This window comes from Bombyx mori, chromosome 1 (genome assembly GCF_030269925.1).
Source record: "Bombyx mori chromosome 1, ASM3026992v2".
Classification (NCBI taxonomy): domain Eukaryota; kingdom Metazoa; phylum Arthropoda; class Insecta; order Lepidoptera; family Bombycidae; genus Bombyx; species Bombyx mori.
The window spans coordinates 15,224,836-15,252,351 of NC_085107.1; the positions used below are offsets into that span (position 1 = coordinate 15,224,836).

A 27,516-nucleotide genomic window follows, 5' to 3' on the forward strand; every position below is an offset into this window, starting at 1 on the left:
TTATGTGTATAATATTATTTTAATTAGCTATCAGCTAACGCTAACATAAGCTACAGGGAGGAAACTTTTAATTCATCTATATGTATACTTAATTTTGGGATTCTTGAACCTATGTCCAACAGTGGACGTCTGTGCGCTGATGATGTTTCTTCCAGCATAGCTTCTACGTTTATAAACCAATTCTCTTTGCGTTTAAGCTCAGTAGGTTCCAAATATTAATTTGATTGGCGTTGGACTTTACGCTACGAATAAAGACAAGAGAGTCCTTTAAAATTAAATATAAAATGTGTGTACAGTACATCGCTGAGGTATTGTTAGGCGTAAGAAAAAAAAATCACTAGAACAAAGGATTTTATTTGAACAGTGCTGTCTAATGTGAAAAAAAACTTTGCAACAGATAACAATAGACACGTCTTTCTTCATCATTTTGACAGATTAAACTAAATTAGCATTAACTTAAATTTTACAAAAATAAAATGAAATTGGTTATAAATTTACAAATAAACGTTTTAAGGCAAAAACACAGATTTCTTATAGTAGATTTCCATGCTTAATACCATATCAACCACCATCCATCCCGCCACGTCATATGTCTAATATTCCTTATATTTAGTAAATCAGTGTAACCCATGGTTTCGGCTTAGTGTCAACAAAAACCGTACCAAATTTCAAAGAATAGGGGACAATCGCATTTATAAATTCCTAGCTACGAACATTGAATTTTATTATATAGAAGATACATTTTATTATAGTATTTGTGTTGTTTTTCGGTAATTTTTTCATCAATTCAATCAATATTAATTAAAATATTATTTAACTTGTTTGGATGGTAGGACCTCTTGTGAGTCCGCACGGGTAGGTACCACCCCCTGCCTGTTTCTACCGTGAAGCAGTAATGCGTTTCGGTTTGAAGGGTAGGATAGCCGTTGTAACTATACTGAGAACTTAGAACTTATATCTCAAGGTGGGTGGCGCATTTACGTTGTAGATGTCTATGGGCTCCAGTAACCACTTAACACCGGTGGGCTGTGAGCTCGTCCAACCATCTAAGCAATAAAAAAAAAAAAAAACATCAGTTTTTATGGGACATTCAATTGTGTAGTTATTTTCCTTAAAAAAGCGCTATATTCTTTTTTTCCTACGTGCCTCTGCCATTCTCTTCGCAGTCACTGAAGCACGAATCAATTCTGTTTACTTAAAATATTTCCGTTAAACGTTTTCTTTGAGATATCGCTATTGAACGTAAAACTAATAGGCTCCTCTGCGGTACACGAGTAACGAACGTTCAAAGTGAATTTCTGTAAAACGCGTCGGCTATTTGCCGTCTGAATAAACACTAAGAGCGTCATCGATTAGCGATGAAAAGCATAAATCTGTATTCTGAAATAAAGGACCGTTTACAAAGCGTTTTAGATTAAACGTGGAGCACAAAGCCGTTTAAACTAGAGTGTAAAGGCGCGAACTCGGAGCGTAGCAGTAAATTATGTTTTATGACGTTGCGGCCATGTGCGTAACGTCAATCGGCAGCGCACCGGGAACCTGTCCGACTCAGACAGACAGAGCTCCAGCAAATTTTCTATCGACTGACAAATACATCCTGGACAAAAATAAAATGTTCAGAAAACTAGTATGATATATTGTTTGTATTCCATTTATAATGATTTATTATGTGAGTGAGAGGTCATAGGTTATAAATCGGCGGCAAGAAATTCAAGTGCACTCGTTAATACGAATTACGTTAATACGAAGAATACGATTTTTTTGGTTAAAATATTAGGTACTAAGCATAAATAGAGACTAGATCTTATGATTAACGTATACATATATATCTATATGTTATGTATATCATATGAAGTATGCCTCGCGGTTTTATTCACGTATCAATTTGAACATATTTGATGGTAGGAGGTAATGCGAACATAATCTTGCCTAGTAGGTATTCTTAGACTAAGGAGTTGTAACATAATTAAAACTACGAGTACTTTTACGCTGTAATCTCGCGTTTTTCATGTTATTATATTATTTCGGACGTTTCGCATAATTTTCATATTTCGTGTTTACGTGACTTATGGAAAATAATATAAATTACAATGGAAAGTTCGAGATCTTGCAGTAAAATTAGTTTTTAGTTAAAATCCTGCTTATTTTCTACCGCAACAGAGTCGTGCTTTTCGATTTGAACGATCGGGCGGGCGTTAATTTTATGTAAACTTAGACGAAATGTTTCAGGGTGTGTGGCGGCTTTCATATATAACTATATAGCACCAGCTGGGCCGTGAACAAGTCCAACCATTTGTTGCTAGTCGAAACAATATTCTGAAAGTTAGCTTTTTGGTAATGAAAATATTGCTGATGGCCTGGAGTACTCTACAAAATCATCGGGACTGGTGGGCGAGCTCGTGGGGTCAGGGAGTGGGGTAGGGGTCGCTAACCACTCTCCAAGCACATCTAAGGTAAGCCTAACAACTCGAGCTTGGTTTGTGAAGGCATTCATCACCGCAGTGAAATCGCGACCCGCTGACAAGACCCGTGATACTCAGTGAGTTGTCTTAGACTCTTCGCTAAGCATGGTGGTCTATGGTTGCTGCTAACGTTAAAACAACAGTAATAGTGGTTCAGTTGAATCCATCTGAGCTGACTACGATTCAAATGAGAACTAATTTTGTACTGTATAGCTATACTTGTGAACCAAAAAAATTGTTTTGTTCCTTACGTCCTTATTTAAGTTCCGTTTTTATTCCGTTACCTATTTCCTTAGTATAATTCATTAACATAAAAGTTCACTCAAAGCATTCACCTATGAAATATTTATATTAAATAAGCTATTTGATTTGGAATCGATGGTTTAGTTATTAGCGGTTAGTGAAATCATTTTGAAACTCTCTTGTTCCGAACTTCTTTTCGGATTCAAAAAATAGAACGTCAAATAATCACAGGAAGTACAAATTATGCTAGATACTTCAATTACGCCTACATTTGCATGGCACAGATTACTACAGAATCCATTAACGTTCGTCAAACGTAAACAAGATCGTCGTCAAACGGCGACTTAAAAGGCGTTACGAGAAATCGAGTCAATCTTTTGTAGCCGCCGCGCCGCGCTAGATTACAACAAAGTTGATTATAAGATTATTATAAACTTCATCAAGTTACATGTGAATTTTGAGACGAGTCTCATTGGCGAATTGTTATCGTGATCACGTTAGCGAGTTTTCATTGATCGTGACGTGAAATTACAAACAAATTATTTTTGTGCTCCAAATATTAAGCTTATAAAAAAATAGGGTTACGATTCTAATAGGTAAATAAGGCTTTAAAAGTTGAGTTTAGCAAATGTACATTAAAAGGCGAAATCGATGATTGAAATAGCAAAAACTTTAACATATTTACATCATCATGCTGGGCACTGAAGTAAAATAAAGATCGTAATACGTTAACTTTATTTCGACATCTGGGACATGCCATTTTTGGATTCAACCCTTACGGCCGTATAAGTTGCCGTTCAGCCCTCAGTCGGCGGATGTAAACAAAATGTAAATCACGCCTGCCTTGGCGGCCACATGTGTTTTGTTGAAGTTGGATTTTTTTTTAAATCACTATGCGGTTCATTTTTATTTAAATTATGTGAGTTTCATAATCCGTCTGGATGCGGTGTAAATAAGCTTGCGAAATACATACAAGCTTCTATAGATTTATTAAAGTAATTCTACAAAATATTTAAACCGTATGATAACTAACGAAAGCTTAGCAATAGTGGAATTCAAAAATGTATTAGGCCTCACCACTTACTGTGTGATATTAATCTAATTTTAATATAATAAATTACTAATAATCTATATTGTAGACATAAAGGCGGCATAAAGGTTGCTATATATTTATATTTTTCTAGAAAACTAAATTAATTTCATTAAAAAACTTTTTTGTCAGAATAAAGAAAAGGTCAACCGACATAAAAAGGTCGTTTTCTCAGGATGCAACCATCAGACAGTTCCCTTTGTTATCGCTGGCGTGCCATACGCGGCCAAAACAAAATATACAAAAGACCGAAATGTAACCAACCACGCATCGCCCACACGCCGTCGTCGACGTGTGTTTTGACGACCGGCACATCATCGGCCGAATACCTTTGTCTAAATAATGCTTACGCTACATCCGTCAAAACAAATGCGCTATACAAGCTTCCGCAATTACTGCCCGAGTGATAGAATAAGCTAAATAAAATTCAGATATCTGGCAAACAACTCGACACCAAATAGGAAAGTTATAGTTATTCTCTTCATGCAAATTTAAATATTTTTTTAAGTATGAATAAAAGTTCAATATCAGGTCACGCTTTGATGTTCAATGTATTTGCTTGTTAGAAACATATTTTTTTCAAGTCTCGATTTTGTTATAGCCAATCTCAGCCGAATGAATTTCAATAAATTACATTCAGCGTGTTTCAGTAATATGTATGTTGCTCAAATTTTTTTTATTTATTTAATAGGATAATAATATTAAATAAGATTGATAAATGTATGTGGGTCATAGTGACGGGTGCATTTATAGTCCCAGTATCAATTGCGTGTATTAAAATATATGTTGTTTTAATACCGTCTATTTTTAAGATAAAAAAAAACCTAAGTAACAACTACAATAATACGGTTTCAACTTATCACTAAGTTTTAATGACGCTCAGTTTTAATGATTGCACTGCCGAATACATCCTCCTGCACGAGTTCAAGTCCCACACTGAATTCTGAGGTAAATTAAAAATGCAATGCAATACAAACTGCGCAATCTCATTTCAACATCAATTCAACCAATTGCGGAGGCGTGCAAGCAGGAAGCCTGCATGTTGTGCTTTTCAGCTTTTAGGGGTGGGACTAGGAAGTGCAATATACCTGTATATGTATTATCATAGTGACAAGTTCTAGTTCTAGTTTGTTTTTTTAATTGCTATCTACGCACCTCCTCTGCTTTATATTCTCCTGGTACAGCAGGAGGGAAAAATTCCTATAGTTGAGTAAGTGCATTCTGCAGGTAGGTAGGTCGTTTAGAATTTATTGAGACTTCCAACGGAATCATGTTATCCTAGTACTATTTAGTAGAAAACCAATTCTACATATTACTTTAAATATGCATGCTGCACACATTTTAGTAGCATTTTGTTTGAAATGAACGTTTGCCCATTTTTTTATTACCATTGTAGGCCGACGAGCATTCGATTCGCCTGATGGTGACTGGTTTCCTTCGATCATGGATGTCAGCTACAGCAGGAGCACAGCAAAGCCACTACTTATTATTTTATCTAATTGTGTCCATGTAGCAAATGCTCACTGGTACTTATTAAGAACTAAAGTACTTTTGGTGGCTGCAGACAAAGATCACGACTCACCAGGGACTGAATGATCGCCGGAACTCCTAAACAACATAAAGTTAATGCCACTACTGACCTTTGGACACGAGGTAAAATTTTCAATTATATTGAACGTCGTTTGTCGCAGTTTTCAAGTCACTACCTACCTATTTTTGCGGTTTTATAATACGTTCTATCACTAGTCAATGCTATAGCTATCACATTATACTGGTATAATACTCAGAGAATGCTTCTTTCTATTCTCCAGATAATCTCTTAGTCGTTTTTACGACACCCACGGGAAGAAATGAGATGATGCTATTCGGCATAGTCAAATAAAAACACAGCTAAATAAACTAGAACTTACATAGATTGAAGTTTGTGTGAATGTATGTATAAAATAGTGTGTATGTATTGTAAAGACTCCGAAACGGCTGGATCTTCAAATAGGCCAAGCGGGGAATCCTGCAAATTGTTGTAGTGGTCGGATTACATCGGAGACAGATCAAAAATCGGTCAGCGAAGCGGGTCGGATTTTACGAGTGTTTTTTACAAAGCAATAATAGACAATGAACATACTTTTCTAATTAAAAATAACAAATAACTTGAAACAGTCTTTTATTTTAACTTACTTAATAAATATTATCAGGAATAATAATTTTGCATCTAATTGTATGTACCTAAGGATAAATTAAATCGGTAACATACCATCAGAGCTTTGCACTTGATAAGGAAAGTTTCTTTGAACGACCATGGAATTCGGCGGTGCTAGTTCTGCTGCATAGTAAAGGGTGTCACCATCCTGCACCGGCTGTAAGCTTGCAAAGTTCAAAAAATCCAACTGATTCTCTGGCTGTATCGCCTGAGCATATTTCTCCATTGTAATCACGCCTTCGCCGACATGCGAACGCAAATGAAAATTTAAATGACTCGTCTGTTTAAATCTTTTTCCGCAGTATACACATTCGAACGGTTGTATATTCGTGTGAGTTCTCATGTGCTGCCTCAAGTGCACCGATTGGGAAAAACACTTGCCGCATATGACGCATCGGAACGGCTTAATTTTGGTGTGAGTACGTAGATGCTGGTCGAGACCGGCTTTCTGAGTGAACGCTTTAGGGCAATACGTGCAAGCGAAAGGTCTTATACCGGAATGCATCCTCATGTGTTGCTGCAAGCCTCCTTGCTGAGTAAAACGCTTCGCACAAATCGGACACTGGTAGGGCTTCATTTTTGCGTGAACGAAACGATTGTGCTCGACGTAAGACGCGTTGTCGGAAAAGGTCTCGCCGCAAATTCTACAAAGTGTCGTCACACTCGGACGTTGTACCGGGTTGTTTTGGTTAAATTCCTTGTCTAGAGGCTTTTCGCACACTTGACAACGAAGTGCGGCTTTGCGTCTTTTAGTGTGCTCTTCTCGGTAGTGACGTGAATAATCACAACAGTCGAAGAATATTTGACGGCACAGCACGTCCGGACGTAACATCGATGGAAATGTGCAAGTAAAAGGGCCCCTGAATTTAAAAACACAACGTGACTATTTAACGTCTAAATAGATCGGTTACAAACTCGTTACGATACATTTTTGTACAACAGGTCACGTATTTGTACAATAAAATACGCCGACAAACATAGACAAATCAATACAGACTAGTCAATGATATTATGCATTTTTCGAATTAATTCATACCTTAAGTTTACAGCAGGTTTGACTTTCATCTGTGTACTATTGATAATACCACCGAGACTCGTAGTTTTTAAAGCACCTCCATCAATACCCTCGCCTTGAACTTTAATTATAAAATAAGTGGTGTCCTCAGAAAATGTTCTCGTCGTTACACTATCGTTCACTGTGTCGCCTTCAGTGCTACCTTTCATTGATATGAACTTAAAACCAGGAAATGCGTTGATATCCTACAGTTCATAATAAACTTTAAGTCAAACTGGAAATGTATTGATTAAGACAGTTTTGTTGACACCGCTGAGCAAATGAGATCACGATCCGTCTGGTGCTTAGCCGAAAGCTTAGCCGGAAATCCCAAAACGCCATAATGTGTAAGTCATTGACTACTTTAAGGCATGAGGTCGAATGTTTCAATTACATAGGATTGATGACTACTCTCACCTCCTAATAAAAATGCATAAATTCTTCTCTACTGCTCTTAGAAGAGGACGGTTGTCCTTGCAAGTTGTCCTTGTCCGGTGCAAACTAGCAAAGCCTACCAGTTTTAGAAACGAGAGAAAATATGATAATGATAAACAATAACTTCTAAAGCTGCAATGAGTGATGCACCTGCTAAATTTGCAAGTCCTTAGAATCAACGATACAAAAGTCAATCATATTTAAAAATACATTTTTAAGAACAAGCTTTCGACAAGCGACATGCGTGCCGCTTTCTAGACGGTAATTCAATATAGCCCTTTGATAACGTCAATCCTAAGGGTGCAGCAAGAACATTGTGTACTTTAAAAGAAGATAATCCTTAAGGCTCTTTAATGTAGAGTTTAACGAATTATTCCATTTATTTATTTTTAATTTTATGACCTGGTATTTACAACCTTTAGGTCAACCTATTTCATTTAAGCTTAAACCTTTAAGAAAACTGTTTTAATATGATTCCGTGACACTGACATGAAATGCTAGACTCAAATCTTATCCATTTCTTACCTGACCAAAACAACGTTTTCGGGTATTCCCCCCGTTCTCAGAGCCTTTTGGATCATGCTGCATGTTTTTATGATTCTGCAGCGCTTTCGCATTGTAGAAAGATTTCTTGCATATACGACAAACGTATCTTGCTATTTGCTCATCATTACATGATCCTGCGTTCTGCGAATTAACGATTAAGATAGTGAATAAAAAAACCCATGTACCTATCTGAAAATTTAAAACAAATAAATATTTTCAATTCATGTGTAATTATTATTCACTGATTAGAGGTTATGTTCTTCCATTGTTGCGCTGTGGTAAATCAGCGTGGACTGTATTTATTGCCTTTGAGATATTTATTAGTCCTTATGTGACAAATTAAAGACTGAATATAACAGAAATATGAAATCGAGGCGTCGCTGTTGGCAGCTGGTTAAAATGGCTAAATGAAATTATACTTATCAAGCTAAAGTGATTGGCTTTGTGAACAATGCTCTTATCATGATTTTAGGTAGCTTATATTTTGGTCTAAAGGATAAATCTGGGCCACAGCATGCAATAGTCACGAGTCAAAATAGCACTAGGGGTAGTTTTCTATTATATACAAAACATATAAACAAACTATGGCGCTGCATACTATTCATTAATTTTACTACTGCTTATCCTACTGTTCTATAATATCATCTACGGATCTGGACGAAAACAAACCAAACAAGGATAAATCAAACGCCTCAATTCTTCTCACTTATAAATTTTAAATAACTTACGCAGGTCAAATCGCTCATCGCGACATTTTCTACTTGATTTATTAATACCAACTCATGCTTTGCTTCCATTTCTAAATTTGTAAAAACACCGCTTGTCGTCCTAATTCATAATGAATGCTTTAGTTTATTTGAATATTAATTACGCAAAAACTAGTTTTGCTTGAATTGTTATAATTCTCAAAAAAGACTAAACAAAATTTGTAAGCATTGAATTGTTTCCAAATTGAATTGCCGCTATCGTCATTGCCGCCAAGAGATTTAATATTCTCTTTGCCCTTCGCTCTTGTTTATTGTGTGTATCTATGAATGTCATCTGGTGCCAAAGTAGAATTTTGTTTTATTTTTATTACCTACATATTTATACTAAAGTATACATAATATGTGCGATGTTTATTTAAATATGTACCGGTAAAATGGGGCGATTAGGGATTGAAAGGCGAATCGGGAAAAAACCGGGAAAATCTTTCGACGCTCAATATAAGTTTTATATTCGTTGCAAAATCTTCCATTTTTTGTAGTTTAATAGTAGAATGTTGAAAGTTCACAAAACAACTCTGAATATGCATGATAATAGCTGCTAACTTATAAAAAATCGCGTTTCAAATTAACTTCCTGTGGTGGTAATTATTTTAGTGCTAGAAACTTTGCTCTCTTTTATTTATTTGATAATAATAGAAGACGACTATGATTTATAAACGTTATTTAGTGTTTGAACCAGCATATATATTAAAGGTAAGTCTCAGTTGTTATTGGTTTTAATGTATTTGATTAAATAAAAATACATGTAAAAATCTGTTGTTTTTAGGGATATTGGGGACGTCTTAGGTACAAATAACAACGAAAAAGGGGTCAATTGGGATGACAATACGTGAAATGGAAACGACCTAAGTATAAATAGGTACAGGTTTGTAGGGTTGTCTATGTAGTTATAACAATATTTTTTAAATTTGTTGGTAAAAATCTGGTTTATTCGAAGCGAAATTGGGAATAAGTCTTTAGTTGAAATAGATAAGCAATTTAATATAAGTAAGTCGATTTTGCAGAGACATGTAACAAGATCAATAAAATCTCAAGGTGGACAAAAATGTCTAAGTAACACTTAATAAAATATTTAATATTTGTTCAGAGTGGGGGTATTCATCTGATTAATCCATGGAATAACCGACACACCTAATCTCTTAACCCAGATAGAAATATCAGCACTGTCGATTGCACCTATAATTGAGGTGATGTCTGCCATGTACTTTTGTCAGTTTTTCAATTTTTTTTATTGATGATCACTTTGTTGGTGCAACTAAATAAATAAATAAATTAAAACTATATATAAAAATAAAAGTAGTGCCAACCCTAGCAAATTTCTCATTTCGTCCCAATTAACCGCAATTTTCGGGTAAATAGGGATTACACCTATTTTTGCATTTTTTGCTTAAACTGGAATGCTAGTTGCATAATTTTAAATTAGACAACAAAGATGCCCCCAAGACTCAATCATTTTGATCCTGATATAGCATTATATACATCAACAACTACCTTAAAATTGCTCATAAAGTTGGAATTTGTCCCGAATCGCCCCATTTTACGGTACACAATGTAAATAAATTTGATTTTCCTGAAGTAACAATCTAAGGCGAAGACAACCATAGACTAAATAAAGATATTAAGCTCTTAATTAATTGCCTTTATAAATATGCACATGATGGCGTCGCGAAGCAATCCAAAAACGTGAGATTTTTATTGTCTTACATTGAATGTACATATATAACGCAAATGACATTGGTAATGTTTTTGCGTAATAATTTTCATTAAGTTAAAGTGATGGTCTTAGAAGTCACCAACACTGTTGTTGTTATAGTTCTAGGGTACCCTGCTGGTACAAAGGGCCATCACAAGCTGTCTCCACTTGACCCTGTCTTGCGCTTGCTCCTTGATATCACTCAAGGTCATACCGGCAGTCCTCGTTCTCTACGGTGCGTCAATAAGTATACTTAGGCGACCAGGTTTTCTCCTGCCACGGGTTGCCACTCAAACACGATTGATGCTGCGTTGACTCCGCTGCGCTGTAGAGCGTATCCTATCTATGCACGTAGCCATTTCCAGTGGGCAATGTCTTGCGCTATGGGGGTTTTTTGACATTTTTAGTCCAGAGGTCTTTATTAAAAATAGTGAAAATAGTGACTAGCCAGAATATGGAGAGTATCGACCTCAAGCACCTATTTATGAAACCAATGGTAATATGTAATATTATAAAACAGAACCTACTTATCTCTATTTTCGATAGCAATTTCCTTAAGAACAGTTGTTGTAGGTTGATAATACTGAGGACGATATCGTTATTTTTTAATTTTTACCGTCACCCAATGAACATAAAAATAAAAGATCGTTGATGAATAAAAAGTCACGATGACAATCTTTAGGACTTTGTTTACAAATACAAATATTTGAATAATATATTATTTCTTACCGAGTAGTATAAAAGTGTATCCGATTCAAGTATCTTCTTCTCATTTCAGTATAGAAATCGGATTCTTTTTAAATCATTGTAGCTAACGTCGAATTTATATTTTCTTCAACTTTTATTAATCTTATACAAATTTTTATGAAAATTGAAAGAGGGCACAATGAATTGATGTGCCTTATCAGGTTTTTCCAAGCAGTTAACTGAAGTATTAATAAATTCTAACACTTTGTCCCTTTTTAGGGAAATTATTTCATCAATTACGTCTAATGGTTTTATCTAATAAACATGGCATCATCCTTCAGTTGCAAACAGCTAGGTTGTTTGTGATTGTTTCCTTTGCCGGTATATTAGAATATTCCAACGATAAAATCTGAATTCTGATGACAGAGTCAGACAAATCAGAGGGAAGTCAAAAACAGGGTACAATACTTTGACTTCGTATTTTTAACCAGATTAAGTTTCCATTGAAATACGTTAACAATTCATCAAATAAAAACCCCAGTTTAATCCCAGAAAAAAAAAGAACGATAAGACAAGTATAAATAGTACTTTGAATAATTTCACTGGGCATTAAAGCGTTCTCTGTCGTCCTCATTAACTGCATTGGATTACATTAACTGTTAACTTTATTCTCGCAAACTGAGATCATTCCGTGCAGTATATTGGTTATTCAGTGTGCTCTCGAACGCCACTGAGTAAATTTTTGGCCCCAACGTACCATTTTGTCATTCAAAATTACGGACCAAATGATGGCTGGTTCTGCATTGCGGAGGTTGATGGCAGAATATAAGCGTATGTAAAAAGTAATATTTTTTTTGCATTCATGTAAATGTACGTAATTCTAATAGCTTTACAATTTCAGAATTAACAGTAAATCCGCCGGAAGGTATTATAGCTGGGCCTATAAATGAAGATAACTTCTTCGAATGGGAAGCCTTCATAACGTAAGTAAATAAACATATTTTCAGTAGTATACTTTATATTTCAGCTCTGATATCTTTCCGTTGGTATAATTTAAGTCTAAATTACCTAACAAATGTATATACTGGTGTTTTTACAATTTAATTTTCTTTGAAAAAAAATGCTGCTTTATTTATTATTTATTACAGAGGTCCTGAAGGCACGTGTTTTGAAGGTGGCATTTTTCCAGCAAAATTAGTCTTCCCACCTGATTATCCATTGAGTCCTCCAAAGATGCAATTTTTGTGTGAAATGTTTCATCCGAACAGTTAAGTATGCAAAGAGATGTCAATGAATATTTAGATTAATATTTTAATAACGATTAATATTTAGATAACGATTAATATTTAGATAATTTATATTACATACCTTAGGTATTGGAATATAAAAACAATAATGAAGTTATTATGACTAGTTTTACAGTTGAATTTCACATTTTTTATTGTCATTTGTTTCTGATATTTCAAATATTTTACAGTTTTTGTGGTCTAAGACGACTATGGTGTTACTTATCAATATTGGAATATTGTGGTTATGATATTTGGTGCTTATCTAACTCCTGGGATCCTTTTAGCGTTAAGATGAAAACCTAAGTCAAACAAACTGCCAAATCTGGAAATACTATTACAGTCAAAATCTGTTATAACGACATCGAAGGGACTGCTCATATTCAGTCGTAAAAACCGATAGTCGTAACAACCGGTAATGTTTAATGTGTATCGTGCAAGTACAAACAAATCGATAGGGAATTATTGGAAAAATATATTTACAAAATACGCGATTTTTCTTCAATATTAATTTGTTTTCTTTTTCTTTGCGACATTTTGAAAGTTTCACGAATAACTCCACAAAGTTTTGGTGCGTTTTGTGTATAGATAAGTAATAAACTAACTGTAGAGATATGAAGAAGCGGTTTTTGACCTACTGCATGCACGTGTTTTGTTTCTAAGAATTAGAAAAGACCCTACACTAAACTAAATCCTATTGTTTTCTTTCCTGATTTTAATAGCCATTGAAGACAAATGTGGATACCTATTCAAATTGTTTACAATACAGCTTAGCCGGTCGTTCTAACAGATCTAATTCTCCGAAATATTAGTTAAATGTGGTCGTTTTATGAGGTATGTCGTTATAAGCAATGTTGTATAAAGCAATGTTTTTAATAAGGCGGTCATATGGCATTCAGCGGGGACCTTTGTTCTAGGTTGTTATAACCAGCATGTTGTTCTAAACAATGTCGCCGTAAACGGTTTTGACTGTAGTTCATTTTGTGTGAAGTCAAATCTAAAAGTCTAGAAATATTTTTTATAGATAAAATAGTTGTTACTATAATATTCAAAATCAACAAATAACACCTTGGTCATCTGTAAACACAAACACAAGATTAAACAGAAATAAATAGTCTTAATTAAGTCTACAACTTGTAGTAACTAAAGAAACAAGTAGTGATTATGAATAGTAATTTGCTAGGCCATACAGCCTTAACTCAAAATTATTTTAAGTAGGCATTCTCTGATGCCTTTAAATGGTTAAGACTAATATTATGAGCCTGATCCAAAATTTACTATCACATCTGAAAAGAAGTGTTAAGTTAAGTGGTTGGCTTTCTATGCATTCTGTTCCTTGCCAGAAAAAAATTACATATTATTATATGAATATGTAAATATAATAAAATTCAACACTACTTGGTTTTACCATTCACATTTTCTTTACAGGCTGTAAAATCATCCCTATTAAAGTATTTTTAATTTTAAAACCTCTAAAGTATAAAGGCAAAAAAAAGCCTTTGGGTTTTTTGTTATAATAGGTTATACCTTGCTCAAAGAATAAAGAAATATTTGGACATTTGTAATGCTTGCGTACATTATTAAAATGACTAATAAAGTATTCCATAATCCAGAATATAAGTAATTCATATAATAATAACTGATCAAATTTGACTTTGACTCACTGGTGCGGTAGTTAGCAGTCCTTACTGTTGCACCAAGGGTTGTGGGTTTGATTCCCACATCGGGCAAACATTCGTGTGATGGAGAGGTTTGTTTGTTCTTTTTCTGGGTGGTTATTATCTATATATGTATATATTTAAATGTACCTAAGTATTTATGTCAATTTCTGGTACCCATACCATGGGGAATCCTAATTTTGGGCCAGATGACTGTTCGTGATATATTCCCAGTTATATATTTATTTATTCCTCTGCAATGTAAGGTCTTCTGCATAGTATGAATGACCTGCCCTCTGTAACATCCTCTGAGACAAGTTTGACAAGGTTTTTGCTATCTGGACTCGCTAATCTCAAAATTTCAGTATCTGAATTGTCACAACTATAATGTGGTCTTAAATTGATTTTATAAGCATAGCACACTCCATGATTCTTTAAGTGACTTGCATTCTAGTGAAAGTATATTAGGCAAGTGACTATAAATTATGACCAGTGAAGATAAGTTGGTTGAAGGATTGACATTTTAAATTGAACAGAAAATTTATCCAGAATATATTTCTCAAAGCACCAAAATCATCCCAAGATTTTGTTACTGTTCTAGTTTCTATCAAGTAGTTTGAGGCAGACATACCTGTACACTTTTTTTATTGTTTTTTAATGCTCAGTAATATACGGTCTAAAATGGTGTTTCTGTATCAAGAATTGAAAGTAAAGCTAATTTTAATACTAACTTCTCTAGAACTCATGGTATGGAATAACATGTCCAAGAAAATTATAAATACTACCTATGTACATACTTATTCAAATATTTATAAAGAATATAATTAGATGTTTAAAAAAACAGCTTTAAAATTATTATTTAAAAGTCATTTCATCATTATATGCATAAATATATTGATAACATTGTTTATTTTTATTAAGGAGGTCACATGTTATCAATTAATAAAATTGCAATATTGCAACTATGTTTCAATAACAAAAATAAAACTATTAAATTAAAATAATATGTATTTGATAACCTATAAACAACCTTGTATTTAATTGCAATGACAATGCACATCTGATGGCATGAAAATGTATTTGCAGTTCAAAAATGAAATGATTACATTGCTCTTTTTCATAAATATAAAGTTAAATTTGGTATTAAAATTGGATTACTTTTTTACAATTAAGAGAGCAACTGACAAAAACTTACCATCTTTCGGAATAAATTGAAAGGCAAATGGTTTCATTATCAATAAACAATATTTTTTGAGATAATTGTCTTAGTTAAAATCCTATTACCTAGTATGTTTTTTTTAAATAAGGTTAGTAAAATATGTTTTTGACAAAATTCAATGTTAACATAACAACAATCATTAAGTAGGTAGGTAGGTACTCATAGTCTTACTCATGACGAGCTACATGGCCCTATGGAAAAACTTTTGTTCTCTAGAAATGTACTGTATGTTTCTGCATCTTTACTGAGAAGAATTTATATATTCTGCGATCTCATTTTTAATTGCATAATTCATTGCTCGAAAGATCACTGGGGAAGAGTTATAGCCATAAACCCATAGACGCAGCCCACTGAGTTTCTCGCCGGATCTTCTCAGCGGGTCGCGTTTCCGATCTGGTGGTAGATTCTGCGAAGCACGGTCCTTGCTAGGGCCAGTGCTAGCATCACACCGGTTTGAACCCTGTGAGCTCACCCATACGTTATGGCGAAACTGAAATAGCCTCTGTGTGCTTAGTTCTAGTTTATTAACGTTCTCAATAGCGTAAAAGTTAGCTCATATTTGCATGCAATGGGATCGTTTGCCTACGTTTTCCGCTAGGGGCGCTGTTCCAACTGCATTCAAAATTGGGTTAATTTTTACTGCACACTGAAGGCTATCAGCATAGGTAGGAGAAAAAAAGAAAGAAAAAAAGGCCATAAACCACCCACTGGTCCACTGTAGGTCTTCATTGTTCATTTGTGTGACAGGCTCTAGTACGAATGTCTATTCTCTATATTATGATGTTTCGCGAAATGTATCATGTGTATGAGGTGTGAAGTATTTTCTGTCTCAAGTAGTGTGTTGGCACTCCTTATTATTGCTGCCGCAAACGACGATGACCACGCATCATCAGAAAAATGGAAAATGCCGTCAGCCTACTAAGATTATAAACTTTAAAAAACATGAAATTAATTAAATTTATTCAATTTACAGTATATGCTGATGGTCGGGTATGCATATCAATCTTACATGCACCAGGTGATGATCCAATGGGCTACGAAACCAGTGCTGAAAGATGGTCACCTGTACAAAGTGTCGAAAAAATACTGCTCTCTGTTGTCAGCATGTTAGCAGGTGGGTTTTAAAATTTACAATTTGAATTCCAAAACAGCAATATATATTTTTTACCCCTAAATAAATTATTGTATCATTAATGTAGACAGAAGCTGAATTTGTTCAATAATAACATATTTCAGAACCCAACGACGAAAGTGGAGCCAATGTCGATGCTGCCAAAATGTGGAGAGAAGACAGAGAACAATTTAATAAAATAGCCGAAGAAATCGTAAGGAAAACTCTGGACCTGCCCCCTCCTTAATATTTTATTTCTTGATTATTTTATATCAATATCTAAATGAGATGCTAAGTAAATGCTGAAATGGATATCACGTTTAGGTACGGTATTTTATTATTCGCAAATTATATTTATAATGTTATATAATATATTCACTTTTAACAAACATTTTTATCAACTTTTATCTGCAAAGCTCATGCATAAAATATTAGAATGTTGCCAACTAGTTTTGGAAGCCTTATTAGACTTTGCTTGTTATATCAATTATATTGACTTAAGGAGCGTCAATTAACAAACCGATTGACCTCTGGTCATTTTATTTATCATGAAAGAGATATGAAACTTTTAACAGAAATAATGTTTTGTATTTATAAATGTTGAAGTTACAATTTGTTAAACTACAATAATTATATTCATATAAAGGTTTTTAACATTAAACTTTATGAGACCTGCTTAGCCAATCGAGGAAAGCATCACGGGCTTGGTACTGCAATGTAAAATTTACAGAACAAATTTCCTACTTAATTAATTCTAGTTTTGAGTAGCTGTGGTAGAGAGGGTTTTGAGAACCTATGAGTTGGTATCATAATCATATTTATAATGAAAAATGAAGCAATAATTTGTACATGGTTTGAAGATTTTTGGGTATGTATTTTATTATAATGTGATGGATTCTGACATTTGTGTTGTGTAGTAGTACAAGATGGTAATTTAACTAAAAAAAAAATAAAGTTCAAATATAGACATGGTTTTAATAGGCTATTTAGATTTTATTATTGCAATGTTGAGTAATATAATGAATCTTGTTAAAACATAAGAGTTATTTACAAATGTTTTAAAAGTTAAAGAATATGCCAATAATAAAGGGTTGTTAACAGATCGTTTCCGAAGCCGAAACGAGAATAAATAGCTAATCTAAAGTGAAAGTGTACTGTGAACTACCTAAGTAGAGCAATAAAAAACAAAGAGCTATGAATGTTATGGAAAAACTAACATAATACTAAATACTTCTTGTTTAAAAAAATATGAATTAATGTCCCAGTAATGTACCTAAATGTAAACAAGCAAATTATGATTATGTTCCTCACTCAACATTGTAGGTCCCATGAGTCACTTGATTTTATTATAACAGACCAAATGTAAATGAGTAAATAAATTCCTAAAATGGAATTAATATTTCAGGAGCGATTTCAAACAACCTGTATAATAATATTATGTCTATTTATATATATACTGAGATAAAGTGTGACATAATTGAATTAAAAAAAATGACAAAATAAAAAAGCAATAGATCTTCACAAATATATATTTTTATACTATTTAAATGTAATAATATACACTGATATACATTTGTTATAAAGTTGCAGTTTTTATTGAGATATCCAGTAATTTGTGCCTCAAATGATTGCCTAGCGAAATTTGTTGCTACAGCAATTTCCATATAATACCATCAAGATACAGTTATTACATCAAGATAGTTATAAACAAATTTTTCATATTTAAAAAAAAGTTGTAAACTATTTACTAAATTAACCAAATTTATGAAAATTATAGTTAACTTCCTTTTTGATAAATACGAAAGCATTAGATTTCATCTTTGTACTTATTATTAGTCCACAAAATAGTTGGTTTGAATTCAATTGAGATGTTTTTGCAAACACCTAAATTACTCACAGCACTTGATATTTAATTTGGTTTTAAATATTTTATTATTATATTAAATTAAATTATATAAACTATACTTAATTTTTTATTTAATGACATTTTTATTACAATACAAAGAGCCATTTAGATAGATTTTATCACATGTTTCATAGTGAGAATTGACATAGTAAGTACTTTTGTGAAAAAATCGCAGTACTATCATATGAACTTGGCACACAAGCAAGAATCAAAATGTCCCCTATGGGTGTGTCATCCGAGATTTAAAAGTATCTTGTTCTTTCAAATTCATATGAATATCAAACGAGTAGTTTTGGGTGCGAGTTTGGTCATTCAAATTTGCTAATTTTATACAGATACATTCATTAAACAATATTGTGGCGATCATTGTCCGCGTATTAGGAGGAGAATTGCTTAAATCTACATTAAAAAACTTTTTGTAAACAAGAAACTCTCCATCTAACTGGCCTTTAACTTAAAAGTGAGTCACAGATTTTTTCAATTTGAAGGAACGGTATTCTGTGGTGGTTTTCCAATTACAGCACAAGAGCGCACTATGCGGCATAATGCTCAACGTTGAATGTTGCAACTACAGCAACGCTTCGCACAATCGAGCACTCTCAAAAGTACTGCTCTCGCGTGATGCGTGCAATCGATACCGACTTTTTCTTTAATTTGGCATTGATCGAAATTTTGTTTATATTATCGTTAGTAATATTATTTAATGTTGAAAAAAATTGTACGGCTTTCGTTTCGTTGTAGTTTCTTAGAAATAATCAATGTTAATTAGAACCGTGCTAACTTAGCGCACTCTGCTGATGCATTTGAACTCTAATTCACGTTCCAATTAAGCTTCAGCATAATTCGGCATTATGCTCTGTAATTGGAAAATTACCATTAATAACACGTTTCGGTATTTTACCGGTGTTAAACAATAAGCTTGAGAGAAACTGAAAAAGTGTCCACAATTTAACCACTCATTCGTCTATAGAATGCCGGTGCGAAGTCTGTTGTAATAGAAATGTTGTTGTCTTATCTAAATTGAACACCAAGATATTTATATTTTTCATTAAAATAATAATTAATCGTTGTTTTATTGTTTTATTTATACCAGTGTTCGCCTAATGATCGAAATTTGGTCATAATCACTGTCAACGTAAATATTCATATTATTATCTATTAAATTTTCTATTTGTTCTATTATTGCTATTTTGAAGAAGAAAAAATGTGGTACTCAGCCCATGCCATTACATGTCATCATAGTTAAATTAAGCTATGTTATATTTTTAATACCGTTAATTAAACAAATAATATAATCACTGCCATTTATGTCGCTTTTTCGTACTTTAACTTATGAAGCCAAACAATAGATAATGAATGGAAAAAAAATATTTTTAACAAACAAAGGAGAAAATATGTAGAACAGTGGTAGACTGTCCTGTATTTATGAAAAATAGTAATAGTAGTGCAAAGTAGTATCTAAAATTATTTCATTGATAACACTAAAAAAACAAAAGCGCAAATCCCCGATTTCTTCATAATATCCATAATTGGCGTCAGCTTTACGTGCCCATTAGTTTTTATTATTTTTATGACCTCGGTACATGTTGCTCCAGAATAAATTTACAAGTTTATTATTCTACACGAGAAGATTTTTATAAAATTAATTAAATTAAACCAATCTATAGTAACAGAATGATGATCTGTGTTTGTGTCACTAAATCGAAAAGAAAAACATCGAAATTTGGAAAATTAATCTCTTGCTATGGTGCGTAGCATGATGAAGTATGAAATAGATGTCTTTATTATCTGGAAATAAAAGGTAGCATTATACAAAATTGTCAGATTTCAATAAATTCTGCGTATATTGCACATACCGACGCCATGGTTTGAACTCCAACGCTCATCATATTCATAGCTTTGAATTGAATGGGCTTTTGTGATTTTTGTAACAAAACTTGCACCAGTTTTCTATTTGTTACATTCATGGCCTCCCAGGGGATACTGTAGACAGCATTCGGCAATTTATCACTCTGAAAAAATTGCATTATTAGTGCTATAAACTTAATATTTATTGATTTATATAAATAGGTACGGGTAGGCTTATTTATTGAACATTTGGAACAGTATCCAGTTTTTTTCCGCGACCTATTCGCTGGTAACCTAGGGGACTATTCCAACTAACAGTATATTTATCTTTTATGGTATATGATTGTGGTGATTGCATGCTCTTTAGTATCGTTTGCTATGGGTCATGTACTTCAGCAAGCTAAAATGGAATCCGCTTAGGGTAGGCAAAAAGTCGACACACATTTTTTTATCAACCTCATTTAATTTATATTATTTTTGGTTAGTATTAATCAACTTAGTATTATTACAATATTCGAAAACTGTAATATCTTAAACTATTATTCTCAAAATGAAAATATATAGTGTTAGGTAGTTAAAGTACCCAATAATACCGATAAAATAAAAAATAACACCAATTAAAAGATTTGCAAATTTTAACTAACAATAAACTGTCTTTACTTTCATGTTAGCAGTAACGACGTTAGTTGAAGCTTTAAATGGCTAACACTGATTGGAATAAACTGTGCCAAAAAGTGAATAAAATAGAAGAGCAATATAGGAAAAGTGATCATGTGGGGGACACGTTGACTCAAGAATTTATTATTATTATTTGTGAGGATAACTCCGATAGCGATGAAGATCGCATATCGGATACCGAATATGCAGATGATTTTGATCATGACACATTTGATAATGATGAAGATGAAGTTCTTACCGTTAGTACTAGCCATTTTGGAAAAAATGATGTAATAGATGATGTGTCATTTATGGTAGAATGAAGTGTTAAACGAAATATTTTTTTTATTTCATGTATGTTCTGGCACAATTAAAACAACATAAGCACATACTTAGCTAAAATCTCTATTTATTTATTGTATTCTAATTTAATCTACCCATTTATATATATACACAACTCTATATACACAATACATATATTTAAAACAGAAAGAATTGATAACCTTTTGAAAGTCGGTTAAAAATAGTATAATTTGTATATTGACTATAATACAAGCGAAACCCTAAACTATTATGAAATTACTAATAAATTTTTAAATCCTAAATTGAACGAAAGTAATTTAATTATAATTTTTTTTATTAAATACCCGAGTGAACCATTTATTTTGACTCTAATTGTATGATGCACAGATGGCCCCCCACTCTTTGGTCCAGAGCTCACGACTAATGCCGATTACTATACCAGCTAAATTTCAATGATCCAAATAGTTATTGTGTAATTTTAAAGGCTAATTATGCATTTGAAACCTTACCAAAAATCCAAGTATTTCGAATATCATGGACACTTGAATAAGCTGTTGAAATATTATGAGCGTCAATGGCCCATAGCGACTTAATGACTCCCACTCCTTTAATAAAATCATCGAAAGTATTAGTATTATTTTATGTTAACTGTTTTCATTACAACATTTTATAAAAAAACTTACCAATGTTGAACATTGGAGTAACAACAGACAACCGGTCACTTGATGAAAAAGATAATAAACGATAATAACTACATCGTACACGTTCGACATCATAACTGTAAAACTTAAAGAAAATTCACTTTTATATTATTAATGCGGAGTCAATAATTGTAAATAGACATGCTTTAACAAAAAGCGACTTTAAATAGAAAATAAAAACATATTCCAAAACAAACAATATATACTAAAAACAATAATCATCGAAATCGGCTGGCGTGATATTGAGTTATTGAGTTATTCATCTATTTGCACGTACTTAATGCAAATTTAAGACTTATATGGTTTTCTCATGGATACCTACCATCATCAGATCAGGACTCAATTGTAATGGGACCACACGGAAAGCGTCAGCTTTCTAATAAAAAAAGAATCATGAAAATCGATTCACCCAGTCAAAAATTATGAGGTAACAAACATAAAAAAAACATTCAGTCGAATTGAGAACATCCTCCTTTTTTGAAGTCGGTTAAAACAAACGTTACAACCAGACTTAATAAAAATTTCACTATGTCATGATATACAAAATGGTGACTTCGAAGTTTTTACATAGGTATGTATTTTCGTTTCAAGCTTTTGTTATCTCTATCATGTTCTATTTCGCTCAAGATTCACAGCACGCGTATATACTTTTAACCTTAAAATATATATTTCATTTACTGACCTTATTATAAAATTGTGGTAACGAATGCATTCTTGTAATTTTAACAATACCACCTGATTTTCTTCTTCTGTGTACATCGAGTTATTTGTATAAGGTTTTGGGAATGTTTTTAAATTATTCAAAATTATTCTGAGATGTCCCCACAAATGTAGTATCAAGAGAGAAAGAAACAAATCGAACGTACAAAAATACGATGCTGCGATGTGTGATAAATGCCAATTTAATATACACACAACAAAGTATCCTTTAATATCGGTTGTATAGTCGAAAGGCAGACCTAAGTAGACAGCGTGCTGGAAAGTCATGTTCTCAGGACGAGGACTATTGAATACTCCTGAGCTTATGTTGTTATACAGCGGCGTAATATTAAACAGTAACATTCCCGTGACAACAAGCGATATCAAGTACACCGTATAGTAGTGAGATAGTCTGTGAACTAGAAGATGCGTCTGAAATAATAAGACAAACAGAACAATAATGTATTATAAATAAAATAAAATCATCGAGTCTAACTAAGTTTTGCTAAGAGTGTAAGTTAGGGTTATTGACTTTTTAATTTGGAGCTTTTAAAGATAAATAAAACAGTAAATTCAAAAATATTGAATAGAATGGCCTTAATAAAACTAAATACATTAAGAAAAGAGATAATGTAATCTCACAGATAGCACGTAGTGTATAATATTCATCTTTTATTCATAATTAGTTAGCAGAGCTTAATAAAAGTTAAGCAGTATTCTTATAACGGGCTTATAAAGCTCCGATAGCAAATTACGGAAAATACCGTAACTATCTAAATTATCCTCTAAAGGACTAAATTACACTTTAATTCATTTTATGTTTAATTTTCTCCAAGATAATTAAACTGTATATTTTTTTATATGACATAAGTTCGACATAAGTTCGTATTATTATGTACCTACGCAGAATCTAAGATTTATGATTTTGCATAATTTAATTAATTCACACTGCTCGACAAATGAATAACAAATAGTACCTAGTATATTTTATGATGTTCAATTGACAATAACTAATTACCTGCAAAGCGTACTCTGATATATCTTTATAATGGTATAAATGCAGAGAGCTAACGAAGTACCGCGCAATTTTTCTATATCTGCCTAACGCAGTGACGACGGATCTGCTCTGGAAAATAAATATTCAAATACTGCTAATTACACTAGTCGAGAAAATTGTGTAACAAGAAAGTTTTGAAGTCGTCGTGGCCTAAGGGATAAGACGCCCGGTGCATTCGTGTTGAGCGATGCACCGGTGTTCGAATCCCAGGCGGGTACCAATTTTTCTAATGAAATACGTACTCATCAAATGTTTACAATTGACTTCCACAGTGAAGGAATAACATCGTGTAATTAAAATCAAATCCGCAAAATTATAATTTGCGTAATTACTGGCGGTAGAACCTCTTGTGAGTCCGCACGGGTAGGTACTACCGCCCCGCCTATTTCTGTCGTGAAGCAGTAATGCGGTTTGAAGGGTGGGGCAGCGTTGTAACTATACTGAGACCTTAGAACTCATGTCTCAAGGTAGGTGGCGGCATTTACGTTGTAGATGTCTATAGGAGGCTGTGAGCTCATTCACCCATTTAAGCAAGATTTTTTTTACTTAAATAATAAATATTAAGAGTGATGGTTACGATACTTACGAAAATAACAATGGTCATTAATGCCGTTATGTATGAATGGCCTATTTCAAAGAAAGATAATTTTCCGTAGTTTTTCACAATGTAAAACATTTGACTGAGAAAAGTTATTGTTTGTTCAACTACTAATAAATGTCGCTTATGAAACCTAATCTTGGATACATTTTTTTTATTCATATCCATTTTCGGCCAACCATCAATATATTTAAGGTGATATTGTACCCATTTCATGTACTGAAATTCTTGTGGTTTTTCAACTGGTCTGAAATATTTTAAATGGTGGTTAATCAGAGATTTATATAAAGCTAACTGATCATGAATGGTATTGAATTAAAACGATCTAAAACTCAAAGCTTAATGTCATTTAGAAATGCTACTTCACTACCAAGAAAGGTTTGACAAATATGATTTATTAAATTTCATTTTACTGATTAATTGTACTGATCACAAATACAAGTATTTTAATATACTTTTATTGATATATTATGTGTAGTTATGAAATAATATCTTACTTAAGTGCGTCATTTTCAACTATTATATTTTTGATAATCTTAAACATATTTTATTACTTTTGTCTCCAACGACGAAAACTTCAAAGAATAAATTCAAAATAACTCGCCAATTTATAGTCGATAATTTAATGTTTGCAATATATAATTTGCATTGAGGAGAAACTATGAAATTCTGACATTGATCTGAATTTTTTTTACTTATTCATTGATGATTGATGTAGATTGAAAATAACATGTCTATTATCAAGCTTATAGGTAGCCTACACATGTTTTTAACAACATTAATTATAGAGGTTTAAGTATAAAGCTGTCATTTGCTTGTAGTAGCCATTTTGAATTAAAACTTGCATGACCTAAGATTTAGTCAAAAGCTATATAAAATGTTCTACTAACAAAATTTCAAAAAATACTATTACGTTTTAGGATATTATTTTAAACAGGTATTAAATTTAATACCTATTTGAGTTAATACAGAGAAAATTAAAATAATTTTCGAATGCTAGTTCCGTGATGGCCTAAACCGATATCATAGATACGTTGAAGATACTTTTGTCAATTTGTCAATGTTTTGTATTGATGATCACTTTGTTGGTGCAACTTAATAAATAAATAAATAAATACCACATCTAATAAGCGTATTCCGCAAGAAAGAACCCTTTTTGGAGCCGTTTAATTAAGCGCTCCCGCCGAAGGGATAACTCCAGTGTCAACGAAGTTTTTTTTATTGTTGCTGAGATGTGTGGACGAGCTCACAGCCCACCTGGTGTTAAGTGTTTACTGGAGCCCATAGACATCTACAACGTAAATGCGCCTCCCACCTTGAGATATAAGTTCTAAGATCTCAGTATAGTTACAACGGCTGCCCTACCCTTCAGACTGAAACGTATTACTGCTTCACGGCAGAAATAGGCAGAGTGGTGGTGCCTATCCGCGCGGACTCACAAGAGGTCCTACCACCAGTAAAAAAGAAGTTAGATGGAAGGTACTTTAACACATCGGTAGGAGGGGCGACCGCGGTCAACAGTATAGCCAGATACGCCGTTATCCCAAGGACGCCAACCGATTGAATTGTCGGTAAAATCGACTCTTCGTCGGCCATGTTGGTCGGCTGCCAGACCGCCCAGACAGTACCGTTGGTGTTCCGAGAAAATCAGGCTTTAAGGTAAGTACTGGTAAAATAAAAAAGTGAAATCCGACTTAATCAAATAACCAAGGAATCAGCGCCGTAGTTTGATATCGGTTTAAATAATAGGGGTTAAAGTATGAAATTGCCGATTTGTACTGAAAATTGTTTTTTTTTTTAATTTAACATATTTATTTAATCAAAATATCTACTATTATTATCTATACATTGCTGCCATCTAATAGGAAGGTCATATATGCCTTTGCGATAGTAGGAAATTGACCAAATTACGAAAAAGATGGCAGTCCGACTAACTCATTTGTTCCAAATTAGTACAATTAAAATATAGGAGATTAACGGTTTCCTTTTAAATTTATTAGTGTGTCAATGCAACAATTGTTGTAACTTATTTATTTGTGAAATATTACATACATTAATGAGGACAAAGACTGAGTCTAGATTCAATACTGAAGTGTTACTTTTTTTCTGGCGTATGTACCTATATATGGATGGGCCAGCCCGTCTGGTGTTAGACCCCATTGACATCTACAACGTAAATGCCGCCACCCACCTTGAGATATGAGTTCTAAGGTCTCAGTATAGTTACAACGGCTGCCCCAACGCCAGTATAATTACGCAATTTATATTTTTGCGTGTTTGATTTTTATACACGATGTTATTCCTTCACCGTGGAAGTCAATCGTGAACATTTGTTAAGTACGTAGGTATTTCATTAGAAAAGTTGGTACCCGCCTGCGGGATTTGAACACCAGTGCATTGCTCGATACGAATGCATCGGACGACTTATCCTTTAGGCCAAGACGATTTCAAAAACGAAGTTTACTCTAAAACGAAGCTCATCTTACTGTTTAGTAGCTTAATCGCGTTATTCGCTAGCAGTATTTCTCTATTGTGATAATCCTCAAATAATGGCGGTTTAGCTTTCAGATAAAAAACTTCGACTAAATATTATAGTGGATTGATCTTCACAGTTGTTGCTCCGTGATAACGCAAGTGCCAGAACTGCTCGAATTTTTTTGGATCTTTACAAGACGTGTAGTTGGAAATTATAAGTTATTGGAAATTATAATACTTGCTCACCAAATTTTTTTGGTACTGTCCCTCATGATTTTCATTACGTCAGAAAGTGGTAGGTAAATAATGTTCTCATATTTCATAAATGATCTGCTCTCGGAATGGTAAAGTATGTATATAGATAATGAGAGAAACATTTTTTTTATAGAAATGAACGATTACTGGTGACCCGGAGGCTTTCTATTTTCATTCATTATTATTACAGGACAGGTGGGCGAGCAGAGGCTCAGCCAGGAGGGGTGGGATTTACTAACAGTTGCCCGAGCGCCTCCGAAAGAGACCTAACCGCTCAAGGGCAGCTGCTTCGCGAATGAATTTACTACCGGATCGGAATCGCAACCCGCTGAGAAGATCCGGCGAGAAACTCAGCGGGCCGATGTATGAGTTAGGTTGCACGTAGAATTCTTCGCCGAGTTCGACGAGTCCGGTTTCCAAGCTTCCTGAGCCTGCTCCTAGTGCTAGAGCTGAATGTCTCTAATAATAGTATTAGTGGATCTATCTATCTAAGCTCTCTATCATCCGCCTTAAGAGGATATTTGAGTTCTTCGACCACATTGCCAGAAAGAGCGGTGACAATCTTGATA

General features: G+C 33.4%; 3 protein-coding genes across 4 annotated transcripts; 1 reads left to right on the top strand and 2 right to left on the bottom strand.

Moving 5' to 3' along the window:
• Window positions 1-5,939: 5,939 nt before the first annotated feature.
• LOC101745203 (zinc finger protein 501) lies at window positions 5,940-9,081 on the bottom strand. Of its 2 annotated transcripts, none has more exons than XM_004933088.5 (4): window positions 8,756-9,081; window positions 8,007-8,168; window positions 7,029-7,252; window positions 5,940-6,852 (listed from the first exon to the last, which is right to left on the bottom strand). In XM_004933088.5, exons 1-4 carry the CDS (start codon window positions 8,822-8,824, stop codon window positions 6,030-6,032), a joined length of 1,278 nt encoding a protein of 425 aa, XP_004933145.1. In that variant the 5' UTR covers window positions 8,825-9,081; the 3' UTR covers window positions 5,940-6,029. The 2 variants fall into 2 exon arrangements, with proteins under 2 accessions (XP_004933145.1, XP_062526075.1); XM_062670091.1 differs by having other exon boundaries at window positions 8,697-8,760.
• A 2,486-nt stretch (window positions 9,082-11,567) lies between these two features.
• Window positions 11,568-19,423, top strand: LOC101745353 (ubiquitin-conjugating enzyme E2 G2). Its single transcript, XM_004933089.5, has 5 exons — window positions 11,568-12,005; window positions 12,076-12,157; window positions 12,323-12,441; window positions 16,311-16,451; window positions 16,574-19,423. Exons 1-5 carry the CDS (start codon window positions 11,960-11,962, stop codon window positions 16,693-16,695), a joined length of 510 nt encoding a protein of 169 aa, XP_004933146.1. The 5' UTR covers window positions 11,568-11,959; the 3' UTR covers window positions 16,696-19,423.
• Window positions 19,424-19,970: 547 nt separating this feature from the next.
• On the bottom strand, window positions 19,971-24,792 carry Or-4 (olfactory receptor 4). Its single transcript, NM_001043461.1, is given in 8 exon segments — window positions 19,971-20,142; window positions 20,211-20,366; window positions 21,672-21,767; window positions 21,846-21,948; window positions 22,546-22,994; window positions 23,581-23,688; window positions 24,206-24,464; window positions 24,715-24,792. Coding segments are annotated over 8 exon segments (1,275 nt in total). The 5' UTR covers window positions 24,762-24,792; the 3' UTR covers window positions 19,971-20,085.
• Window positions 24,793-27,516: the final 2,724 nt, after the last annotated feature.